At 36.2% G+C, this 13,225-nt stretch overlaps 1 protein-coding gene across 1 annotated transcript; it reads left to right on the top strand.

Moving 5' to 3' along the window:
• Window positions 1-649: 649 nt before the first annotated feature.
• On the top strand, window positions 650-11,573 carry PMP (putative type 1 membrane protein). Its single transcript, XM_077394668.1, has 11 exons — window positions 650-810; window positions 948-1,031; window positions 7,076-7,171; window positions 7,257-7,332; window positions 7,420-7,518; window positions 7,636-7,724; window positions 7,825-7,929; window positions 8,069-8,206; window positions 8,889-8,994; window positions 9,380-9,591; window positions 11,132-11,573. The coding sequence occupies exons 1-11, from the start codon at window positions 742-744 to the stop codon at window positions 11,198-11,200; spliced, it is 1,143 nt and encodes a 380-aa protein (XP_077250783.1). The 5' UTR covers window positions 650-741; the 3' UTR covers window positions 11,201-11,573.
• The last annotated feature ends 1,652 nt before the right edge of the window (window positions 11,574-13,225 follow it).

Below are 13,225 nucleotides of genomic sequence, written 5' to 3'. Positions count from 1 at the left end.
TATTGTCACTAACATGTTTTTATAATTGCATGAACTCATCTTGTCTTTTATTATTTAAACAACTATCAAAGGTTATTACAACTCCCAAAAGCTCTTGGAAGTCAATTAAACAAGAAAAGACAAGCTGATTTTTGTGCAATTATCAAAACATGGTAGCGCAAATATCATTAGCCAGATTTTATTATCCACGACGATTTCATTATTGAATAATGATATGGAGACCCTGAAGGGGACCGAGAGTACCACGCAACAAATAGCCACTTCACACATTGGTGATCTCTTCCTCCTGATTTTTTGCCTTTAAATGGCAAAACTACCCTCCACATGGCATGTAGGGATTTGCTCGGTTGTACACTAGGTTCTAATCTCGGTCTCCTCGGTGGCAATCTTTATCATCCACGACTTTTAAAGGGAGATGATAAATTCGCACTCCTTCAACTTTGAATTGTGGCAGACTTCAACACTTTTTTGACGTCAAATCACGTTAAAAGTGGGGCGAATAATCCTATAAGGGGTGCGAATTTATCATCACCCCTTTAAATAGAGATAGTTAAATTATTCGAGGATAACATTATCCTTATCCGCGTACCAAACAGCTCCAACAGACGCAAGTGCATTTCCGTATTTACCACCCAAAAATTGTACTTCTCGTTCTTTTTCCCCCTTTTAGCTGTAGAGAGACGATATTACTCTGTATCAGATTTTCTCTCTCTCTCTCTCTCTCTCTCTCTCTCTCTCTCAATGGATTATCATCTCTTCATCAAACTCCATCTATCAATCTTCATTTCCGCTCTCTGCGTGCTCCTTAAGGTTCGTTTTCGCTCCGTTTGTAACCCTAATTCATCAAATTTCATGGAAAATTTTGCCTTTTTCGTCTCAATTTTCTTGTATAAAATAGATCTGATAGTTTTTCTATTACTTTTGCTGTTTTTTTTTTGTTCATATAGGCTGAGGCCAGCGATTCGATCTTCTTCCTTGATAGTCCCGGACGTCCGTACTTTCGCCCTTATCACTCGGAGAATGTCATTGAGGTAATTTCTATATCGATCTTGTCCTTTTTAAAAAAAATTATTTTATATGTTTTCTTTGAATTGGATGAAAAGAATTGAATCTTTTAGGTTTTTTTGTGTGTTTTGGTATTATACTTTTGGAACTCAATGGAAACTTTAGGGTTTTAATTTGAACAAGGTTATGTAGGTTTGCAGGAGGTTTAGAAAGTTTTATAGTGAAAAGAACATGATTGAGCCACAGTGATTAAGACAATAGTTGTTAGATTAGGCTGTGAAAATGAAAGATGTGCATGTGATTATCTTCCCTAAGGCCCTGTTTGGATTGCAAGAATAACATTTCTGATGGAATTTTTTGCCTATGGAAAATTTCTTCTTCCCATGATCTTGAGGGTAATAGTATTGAATAGGATAGGTTCAAGTCAACTTTTTGTTTTTTGTATGTGAAAAAGTTGAAATTTTTAGAAATATTTTTCCTTTCCGAACTTTTCCTGAAAATTCCTGCAATCCAAACAGGGCCTAATTTTAGGAATTTTGTGCATTTGGTATTATTATTTTAGCGCTGATGTCTATATTTTGGGTCAGTCGAACTTAATTCTGTGTAGCTGGAAAACGATAATATTTGATTTTCAGTCGTATGTTTTATTAATATAATTTGGTATTCAGCGAGATTTTCTGTTTACTGGTTGATATTTAGATCTTGATTTCAACTGAGTTGCGTTCTATGCAAGAGAATGATAATGGAATTTGATTTTCCTCGGTTTTTTGTTTGTTTGATACTTGATATTCAGCTCAATTACACTTGAATGCTAGAATGATAAAGAACTTAATTTTCAGAACCAAAAATTTACTGTTAGATATTCATACTTTTATCTCTTTAGTCATTCTATGCATCTGTTGATTGATAATTAAATTTGATTTTCAGGATTTTTTTAGTGCTTGATATTTACCTCTTGATTTCACGTTGAGTTTCATTCTACGCATCTGAAGAATGATGAAAGAATTTGACTTTCAGCGTGTTTTTGGTTTAATACCTTATGTTCAATTCTTGATTTCACTTGAATTTCTTTCTCTATAACTGAAGAATAGTAAAAGAAATTGATTCTCTCCAGCACTGCTATTTGATGCCCTATTTTCCATCTCTTGATCTGCCTAAGTCCGGTTTATACATTTGAATTATTTTTCTGGTAAGTATGATTAATAATATTCAAATTTGAACCTCATATCACAATTATTTTTCTAGTAAGTATGATTAATAATATTCAAATTTGAACCTCATATCACAATAAAAAGTGAGAACAGAGTCTTACAATAATGGAATAGATATGGCAACCATTGTGTTTTGTTGCATTGGCAGAATTCAGGTGGATTATGAATGTTATGTTTCTGCATACTGAGAAAATAAGACATCCTGCAATTTATTCTTGTTCGTAAATTGTATTTTCAAATAGAATCCCATTTCTCTCCTTTAACATGGTTTTTTACTCACCCTTTTTTGTTTCAGTTTTGTTTTTCTGATTGGGTGACCACTTTCTCTGTTTCTTGGATGAGGCTTCAAGATAGAACAATCACTTCTATTCATTTCATTATGAAATAGAGAGGCACTGTCTATCGGAGAACTGGTCCAGAGTGCCAGACACACAGTATCATATTAGATTTGCTATCTGCCTGGGTTAATTAGCTTAGGAAGGCATGGACCAAGGCCGCGAAACTCTGTATGATGAGTGGATCTACCTACCTATTAGTGACTTAATTGTTTGTGTGGTGTGGTGTTTTATTTATAACGACTTCACTTATCAAAATGCAACACAGAACAATTCTTTGAAGTAATTATATGAAGTCCAGTCATAGATTGAAACAAATGACCTGCTCTTGTGACTGGAATATCTCATGCAGTCATGCCCATAATATATCAGATATCTGGAAAGATAAGAGAGTTTATTCTGATAATACTTGAACAGTTGATTCAGATAAATTTAAGAGAACTTGGAAAAGAAATGATACACTAGGCCATAATCAGATAAAAGCAATGGAAGGGTAAACGGAAAAAAAAATCCATTGATATAATAATTCATAAGAAAAGGCCTTAACAAGGGAATAGCAGATTCAAGAGAGTTTGGCATCCCCTTGCCTTACTCCTCCTCATCCACTTCAAGATTCATCAAAGGAAGTGTTGTAATGTGGAGACCTCGTCGTCCTTCCCTGAAATGGAACGTCGAATGCTGGAGCAAGAACTAGCATTCAAGTCGATCTATTACGACCATCGCGGTTGTTCATATTTCATTTTCTTCTTCACCCTTCTTAGAAAGCACTCATCGAGTTACTGAAGAGATTTTCTCTCTCGACGCCAAGAATTTTCTTATTCATTTCCGATCCGAATTTGCTTATTTATTTCTAACATACTCGTTTTTTCATGCAACCCAAACTTCCTATCCTAGTGTATTACAAACTCCTAAAGATACCCTTAATTCACATTGCTAAACCTAATGGGATTCTAATAAAAAGTTGGAAGATGCACCTCTAAATCTACTTTCATGGTTTTTTTTTGGATGAGGCCCACCAAAACTAAATAAATACATGCTAAAATAGTTACAAGTCATCTGATCATACTAAATCAAAACAATCCACTCTACCAATTTTCACAGTAAATACAGATTTCTATGGCCTAATTTAACACCTTTGCTTGCACTGGATCAGAGAAAATTCGTCCTTTAGTTCTTTTGGATTCATGGGATGGAACAACTTAATCCATCATCTTCTAGCTTTAACAAATTCATTGAATGTTATTGGTGTGAAGAATAGCTATAATACGATTCAAGGAGTGAAGAGAAGATAGAAAAAATGGTCTCATAGTTCCAATCACAGCAGGTAACTTCAGTCTGGCAAACGTAAGGCTAGGCATGGACATGTTTCGGGTTGGTTCGTTTCTGGGGACCCCAGAACCGAACCAATCCCTATCGGTTCCCAGTATTGGGAACCAGAACTGAACCATGGAACCAAACCGAACCAGAACCGATCTTGATCGGGTTGGTTTGGTTCGGTTCTGGGTTTACCCAACATTTTTACTTATTTTTTTCAGCCCCCCCTTCTCTCTCTCTCTCTCTCTCTCTCTCTCTCTCTCTCTCTCTCCAAATTCAGCCCCCCTTCTTCTCTTACTTATAATGAAAATAAAAAAAGATATTAGTTTTAACACTTCTTTCGGTACATCTCTTTGGGCTTTTTCAGGTCCTCTTGGTGTATGCGATTCCATTGAAGCCGAGGTTAGAGTTGCTTATGAGGGTATCAAGCATTTGGATAGGGGGGTTCTGGATATATCCATTGTGGAGGGAGATTCTTTAAATGTTATAAGATGCCTTCGGGGATCTGCTAAGCCCCCATGGAGATTTTGGTCTCTGTTCGATGATATTGATGACATAGTTGGTGGGTCATCCATTGCCTTTCAGCACGTGCACAGATCAGCTAACGGTGAAGCGGATTGTTTCGCTAGGGAGGGGGTTGTGAGGGAGGAGCTTGAATTCTTTGATTTCCACCCTCCTTGAGGGAGGGTGCTTGTATTTTTTGCTTTTCTGTTGCTTTTTCTGTTCTCCTTATTCCTCTCTTTGGGTGACCTCCTTGGTCCTCTCTTTTAATTTATTCGATTGCCTTTCAAAAAAAGAAGTTTTAACACTCCTTTCCAGCCTCGCTCAATCCAATGGCCTTGAAAATCTAAAATTTGATATATAGAGTTGGGGCTTCTAGAATTACTTGCTACATGATTGCCTTTTTCAGAATTCGTGGGCAAAAATATTCTAGTTTGTCTCCCTCTGGGTAGTGCCCATTACATTTGGGAAAGGAATAATAGCAAAATTCGTCTTGATCGTTTCCTCATAAATGATGCAAGACTAAAGTATAAGACATGCATATCTTCTAAAATCGCCTATTTCTTTGAAGAGAGTACTGTTGTTTCCCCTTCCCTGAAAATGTACAATTTGCAAAGTTGGACAGGAGTCTAAGGCTCAACTCGAAAGCCCTTCTTAGAGAAGTTATAGAATTCTTCTTTTCACTGAAAAGATATAGTGCCCATGATCCTGACAGTTTCTATATTGCTTTCTTCCAAGTTGGCTCAAAATGGATGAAACAGAGTTATTATGGATATGTTAGACGAGTTGTTTGAAGGCAGTGCCTTAAATGGGTGCACGATGGCCATATTTATAACCTTAATCCCTAAAGGAGATGGAGCAGACCGAATAGTCAATTTTCGGCCTGCCAGCCTACTAGGCAGTGTATACAAGATCCTAGCCAAAGTCTTGGCTGAGAGACTCTATTATGAGCTGAATGGGCTTTGGTAGAAAATGGAGGGCCTGGATGATGAAATGTATGTCGTCAAAGTGGTGCTTGATTTTGCTCAACATGAATCTCTGAGGTTTTTTCATAATATCGAGTGGCCTTTGCCAAGGAGACCCACCATCCCTATTCATATTCCCTATCCTGGCAAAGGGATTGAGCAGAATGTTAGATACAATGTTTTAAATTTCGGTTTCAGCCATCATGGGAATCGAAATATTTCGGTTTCGGTGGAAATTTCAGCCAAAATCTTGTAAAATTCGTGGAAATATTTCAGTTTCTCTAAAATTTCAGCGGAAATCTTGTAAACAGGTGTGAACGAAATTTTGGTTGAAATTTCGCGGGGAAATTTTGTAAAAAACTGATTCAATGTGGATTTTGTATCGGTCTTGGCTGAAACCAAAATATTTCGGCCTAAACGACATGTTTCGGATGAAATTTTAAGGCATATTTCAATTTGCATATATTTGGAAAATCAATTGTTTCGGCTGAGATTTTAAATTTTGTAAAAACCCGATTCAATGCCAATAATGCTTAGGAAATTTTTGGAGCTTTTTTTTTATCTATTTCAGAATGCAAATAATATTTAGGAAAATTTAAATTTTTGTTTGTGAAGGATTATAACTTGTTTTAGAATTGTGTTAGAAGTGTTTTATTAGAAAGGTCTAGGATGTTTCTACTAATAAAAATGTGTTGGAGGTGAAAATGGTCCATTTTATATGATGCTAAACACTATTTTGATAGATTTTGATGAATTATGGGCTTTGAAGTTTATGCAAATTATGCTGGTTTTTACATTGAAAACAACACCTAATACTCTTATTCTCTACATCGTATTGTTGTTCTTTTTATGTATTGTACTTTTTTTTTGCCTGGTTTTGAATTTTTTCATCATGTGATTGTGGCATTCCATCCTACTAGTATTGGTGCAGGTTAATTCCTGCATTAATTGTTATTGGAGCAGGTTTGGTTCCATATCAATTTTTTTTATCAATGAACCCATTTGCTTGACTAGATCTAAGTCACATAATCTCATCTTTGTGTTTGAGTCATCCATACAGCATTACCACAGTCATCTCTTGCAGCCACGGTCAAAGAAACAAGTTGACATGGAGTCAGAACTTGCTTTGGTACTAAATTGATGCTTGAAAATTCAAGAGTACATAGTAGAGAATTTATACCCTATGCAAAAAATCAGATCAAGCCAATAGAAGGGGAGAGCTGCATACAAAGCTATATCGGACGGCAAAGTGAATCCTCAAAGCTAAAGAAAAAAAATCCATTAACGTAATGTTCTGTATAAAAGGCCTTTACAACTTCATAAAGTCCGTCAGTCCCTTACCTGTTCATCACGCAACCCAAACTTTCTGTTGTAGTTTTTACTAACTCTCAAATTCATCATAAATTCACTTTTCTAACTCTTCTATTCTAGATGAAATGAAAGCTATACCCCAAACCTACTATTTATGTGTTGCTTGATGGCTCCACCAAAACCAACTTAAAAAACATCCAAAAACTAATTTAACAATCACCAAAATTCATCAGAAATCAGAACAACTCATTCCACTAATTTTTTTCAGTAGATAGACCCATTTGGCCAACTTCAACACCTTTGCCTGCATCCTTCATCATTATTATTATTTTTATCTTTTATTTTTATTTTTGCTAATATCAGTCGATTGTACTTTCATAAATATATCAATATGTGGCTCAATCTGATTGTTGTGATCTGTATATTACCGCAGTCCAACCCGATTTCACTTTCTGAAGTTTCCGCTGCTGTATCAGTGTTACTCGGTTTTGCACCACCACCTTCACTTCCAGTCGAGTCGTCATCCAAGGTTTGTGGGATAACTCATGCTAACCTCTTTGCTTAGCCCTCATCTTGCTTCCTAAGTTGGGTCAACTGGTGCGTTTTTCTCTCAGTTGGATGAGGTTCTCTTGCCCAACCCATTTGATAGGCCTCGTGCTGTTTTAATGCTGGAAGTAAAAGGAGTTAAAGGTGGTAAAACTTGATCTCTAAAATGCTTCTTAACTGGTCACCTGTTTCTTTATGGTTATAATACCATGAAGTTTCTTTTACATGCAGATCCATCACTGTTTATTGACAACTCAAACTCCCAAGTTAGTAGTGCCTTGAGAACCAAGATTCTTCTTAGTTCAAGTAAAGCTGAAATCCAACTTCCAGGTAATCAAAGTGCCCTTATCTATCTCCTGGGTGGGCTTAATTTATTAATTGCAGTTGCATGATTGTTTTCATTCTAACTAATCTGTCAATTTCTGCTTCACTTGTTTTTTTTGGCAGATGAGGATGAGGTTTCTGTGGTTTTGCTAGATGAACCCCTAAGTCTTGAATGTGATGCAGCTTGCACTGATACAGAACTTCGTGAATTTGTTAGTGCCGCATTGCTTGATTCCTTTTGCTGTTGACACCAATAACCTCTAGGTCTTTATTTTGGCATTCATTTTAAAAATTATGAACAAATTTATGCAGGCAAATTGGATAGGTGGATCATATGTTGGTACATTGGAGTCATCGGATGGGGAGTTGACTATCCCCTTGGCTAGTGGCACGTCTTTGTACCTGCATATTTCAAAGGTGCTTTTCCCTCTTTTTTCTTTTTGATCTGAGTTGCTCTCTGTGATCTAATTTTGTTACGCTCATGCAACTAATCCGTCTATTTATGTATGCGTGATTTGTTTTGGTCTTTATTTGATGAGTTGTGTCTGTTTTACAGGAAGCAGATCGGGAATTTGCATTAGGTCTTGCTTCTCTGGTTCATAATGTTAAAAGGGCAGTGGAGATGCACGAGGATTTTGCTGGAAGCATGCAGAACCCAGCCGAATTATTGATGGGCTGTTTCACAGGCATTCAGGTATTTTAGCTTCATCTCTTCATTGGTTCTTTTTCTTTGGTAGGTTAGCTGGGTTTGGGCAGGATCCCAGCCAGATCATTATGCACAAATAATTCTGAACATTGGCTAATAATATAATTCGTTCAGTGCTTAGTTTTGATATTGTGATGCTAGTACATGTTGTGGATTTAAAACAAAAGCGAAAAACAAACTCCATGTCGTAGATGTTTCAAGGAGTGGGAGGAGTTTACCTGAAATAAGCATCCAAATATTCTCCTTGCCCGTTGTGGCAGGTATCTCAGCCTGACAGGAGGGTTGCATGCACTGTTTCAGTGTTATTGTTTTGTGTTTTTCAAATGTAAACATATTATTTCTGTTACTTTAAATAGCCAAGTGTTTTTCAATTGGAAACATGTTATTTCTGCTACCTTTAAATAACCATTAATTGAGTATTAGCACAGCTAACACATCTCTATAAGCGATGCGATCGTGGTAGCAAGTAATCACGACACAACTAATGAGCTTCTTTTACCATTCAAAAAAAAAAAAAAAACTAATGAGCTTCAACTACTGAAGTACTAGTTAGGTGTTCATTCCTTGTTTTGATTAGGGATCTGTTTATATTTTTTCATTTATTTTCATGGTGATGTTTTCTATGCATTTAGTTCTATTTGGTCAATTGATTAACTTGAATTCGTTACAGGCTTTGCAGGACCAATATGGTCCAGTAGGCATTTCTGAGCAGGGAATGGAGCTCTTTCTAACTACACTGTCCAAGTTATTTGATTCATTACAGGTGGCTTACAGAGGTCAGCTGTTGTTGTAACCTTTAAAGATTCATTCTTGATAATTGATACATCAAATATACAGACAACTTCTGTGTATTCCCACACCCCACGGAATAACTTCAAAATAATGAAAACCACCTGAGTTTCCTCTCTTCCCCTCCATGAAATGACAATTAAGTTTTCAAAATGATATTCTATGAATTTTGAGAACAGCCCTGTGCTCACACCTTCTCCCAGTTTCCATGTGGCTAATGTTCTGCTAATGAGTGGTTTTTTACTTCTTGAAAATTTATGGACAAATCAAGCACTGGATTCTTGAAAACCTGTGATCATTTTTTTTTTCTTGTTTGGATGCATTTTTGTAAAGATTCTTAACTCTAAAGCGTTTGAATGTTTCAATTTGCAGGAAAAATTGCAGGACTTGTCATATTCAACGAGAAACCTTCTCCCAATTCAGGGTTGGTATTGAATGCAAAATCTTCAACGCGGTCTTCACGTTGGTTGGAGGAAGGAAGTCCAGAAAGTCCAATCGATTTAGCTACCCTGGAGATGCTATTGGTTAGGAAGGTTCTTGCTTGGATAACTGGAATTATCCTTCTCATATCAACTCTCATTGGGGTGAGACTAAACTTATTAAGATTACACAATTTGTTATGATGTCCCAATTATTAAAAATGGTCAAATGTGGTCCTCAATTTCTGTTAAGCATTGGAAATTCCTGCAGTTCCCAAACTTAGTGATGACTCAATTATTAAAAATTCTCAAAAATGCCCCAAATTTTTTATTAAGTATTGAAATTCCTGCAGTTCCAAAACTATGATGCTTTCGATGCATTAGAAAATGTTTAGAACATTGATAGTTGCTAAACATCATGTTATGTGGAAAAGAAAGTACTATAACTTTTAACTATGAATAAAATAATTTTAAAATCATTGAGTGATGTTTTAAGAAGATGACAGTGATTCCAGATCCATCTTGTCAGTCACTCTATTGTTTTCTCTATGTTGGTATTGTGGCCATCTTCTCAAAAGCAAAAGGTGTGCCACATGTTCACAAACCCAGATGGCTAATTGAGAATTCCTTTCGTTATCGGAAAAAAATGAACTTGATGTAGTTGGCATAAGACAAAATCAGGGAACTATTGATTTATTACTGATTTTATTTCTTCTTCAATATCATGGAACATTGCCCGTTGTTGGAAAATCAGGTTACATATTTTTCTGTAGTCTAAACTCGGGATAACTTTATCATTAAAAAAAAAAAACCCCGAATAACGGGGATAAATACTTAATGCAAAAATCACATCTTTAGGAAAGAAACACAAAGAAGGTTCTTGAGCTGGTGATTTTTTTTCTTGAACTTCATTTTACAATTAGTGACTTATGAGCAATGATGTGTATGAGAAAGTACCGTAGTAACCAATGTTTCGTACTAAACAAACATAATCCATAATAGACGTGTATGTTGAGACATGCATAAATTCCTGAACTAGGAACAACCACTGTCTCTTCTTCATGCAATTGTTTCCAAAACATGAGACGATGCATCTTTTAACTTTTCAAACAGGGGTATCCCTACTCGGTCAGATAGGGCATCCCCACTGTATTAAATATCTACCAACTGCTCACTACTACAGAAATGTCGGGCTTGTTTGGGTACCTTTAAAAAGTGTTCCCATATGATCCCTATATGCAAATGGTTTTGAGGTCAGTTATGATTATTTGCAAATGATGGTTATGATAGTTTAGAAGTGATATGTGCAAACCTTTCATTAAAAAAAAATGTGATATATGCAAACCTTTAAATAGTGTTTGCATATAATCTTATATGCAAATGGTTTTGAAGTTAGATGTGATTATTTGCAAATAGTGGTTATGATAGTTTAAAAATGATATGAATAGCTTTCAAAGAGGCCTTAATGTCTCATTTGCAATTTAGATTTACTTAATTTATTTGAAATAAGGATTGATATTAGGATTAATATTAATGGAATCCAATGAGACTCTTACTCCACCAATTAATAACTGTATGGTTTGAATAATTCCTTGCATCTAAGATGCATTAATCTTCTTTTCCCTGTACAGGCCTTTTTAATTGCTGGTTTCTATAAATACAGGAGTGTTGGATTACTGATATCTTTGCTGCTTTGGTCTTGCAGATCTATTTTCTAGTCAATATGCCACTCACAAGGGACACTCTTCTTTATTCTAATGTCAAGCTTGATTGAGTGCGTAAAGAACGAGTCTCCCAACCACAAAAAGCCCTCAGGTATCAAGCCTCATTTCAGTGGCATTAGTCTCTCCACACTTTGGCTTTTTTAAGTCAATTGTCATTTCTGGTGTTGTTGAATTAGTAGCTTATTGCGCACTCTAGAAGGGAGAAAAGAAATGGGAAAAGGAGGATGCAGGAAACAGTATGTTAAGTTGTTTCTTCATTTTATTACTGAGAAAGTATGATGAGGACTTGATGATTGTATATGGCTTATCACTCGTTCTAAAAAAAATGTATTGGCCTAACAGTTCTAGCACAAGATTATGATTTTATTGTTTGAACACAGTCGTAAACGAGACTTTTATGAAGTAAGGGTTTTTGAAACAGGATTTTTTCTTGTTATCTGAATTGTGTTATTTAGGGCATCTTTGGGAACCATGAAAAATATTTCATTAAATATTCATTGTCCAAATTGTAAAAGAGGAGCTGAGAGTGAAGGACAGGAAGAGACTTTTGAGTGCAGGAGTGGAGAGAGCATGGAGATAGCATGAGAAATCACTAAAACAGTGGGAAAAATACCCAACTTCAGATTAGATTTTTTTTTTTTTGGAATGATTCAAATTAGATTTTTGTTTTTCCTGTTTTTTAGGGTTTGTTCATTCTTCCCTCCCTCACTCTCTGCCCATCACTCTTTGTTCTGATTTTTTAGTTTTACTCAGTCCATGCTAAAAGGTTGCTGAATTAGAGTATCAGGTAGTTGGAGTTACAGCGTATCATGATTTTTGGTTTGTGCTTCTTAGTTAAATTTGCATGATTGAATTTTTTGGGTCTGGGAGATTCAAAGCAAGGCTTATGAAATGGATGGTTCAGAACAATCAAAGGTGGGACCCACTATCAATCAAAGGTGGGACCCACTATCTGGGTATGGGAGATTCAAAGCAAGGCTTATGAAATGGATGGTTCAGATCATTCAAAGGTGGGACCCACTGTCCTGTAGTGATCAACTCTTTTTATTACAATGAGGTTGCGGGGGGGGGGGGGGGGGGGGGCTTGACCGGGGCAGAATCAAAGTGGCTAAATATGTCAGAATCTGATTCTTTCCCGAAAGGTAGTATTCTGATTCTGCGCCGGTCAGAATGAAATTTTTATTGGAATTTTTTTAAAATAATTTCTTTACTTCAATTTTTTTTCCACTTCGTTTACCATGTAAAAATGTAATAGGGTGCTGATTCTGATTCTTTATTGTGGCAATTCAAACACAGTTCATGGTCTCATGGAGATGCAGCAGATTGTCTTTCACCTATTACATTTGCCACATTAGATTGTCCTTTCACCTATTACACTTGCCACAATATTCCATGTGCAGGATCTGTTTGGATTGTAGAAAAAAACATTTCTTGTGGAAAAATTTTTCTGAGAATTTTTCTTTTTGTTTCCACAATTTAGAGTCAAATGATAAATTTTAGGGATAACATTATAAATTAGGGATTTGCTAGGGTCCATCGCAAAAGGCATTTCACGGCATGGACCCTAGCAATTCCCTATAAATTAAGGGAAGTGATATTTACGCCCTTTTTGATAACCAGGGACACCTAGTGCCATTACGTGTCCCTAGTAATCAAAAGGGGCGTAAATATCACTTCCCTCGTTTGGATACCTCATGTTTTTATATTCATTTGGATTCTAGTTTTGGATACAAAATAGATCTATCATCCTCATGCTCATGTTGTATGAGAGACGGAGGCAGGGACAGATACTGTTTGTCCACAAATCTGTTCATTTTTTGCCCTACAAATGGACACCCTAGGGTGATCCAATGGAGCTGATTTTTTATGGACACCCTACCCATGAAAGGGTCCATCAAATGAATGCTTTGGATCCTACCCAAAATGTGGCTGCACCCTATGTTTCTGTGCTCTAGCGCAGCAACTCTATCCTCTTTTTGGAAATGTTCACTATTTATTTTTTTTTGAAATTTTTAAAATTTTGCCACTAAGGGTGTCAATTTTGGCTCGGGCTCGGAAGCTCACTCGAGCTCGGC

The sequence above is a fragment of the Tasmannia lanceolata genome, unplaced genomic scaffold, assembly GCF_043159265.1.
Source record: "Tasmannia lanceolata isolate RefF3 unplaced genomic scaffold, GAP_Taslan_0.1 ptg000013l, whole genome shotgun sequence".
Lineage (NCBI taxonomy): Eukaryota > Viridiplantae > Streptophyta > Magnoliopsida > Canellales > Winteraceae > Tasmannia > Tasmannia lanceolata.
This window is presented reverse-complemented; position numbering and strand designations above follow the sequence as displayed.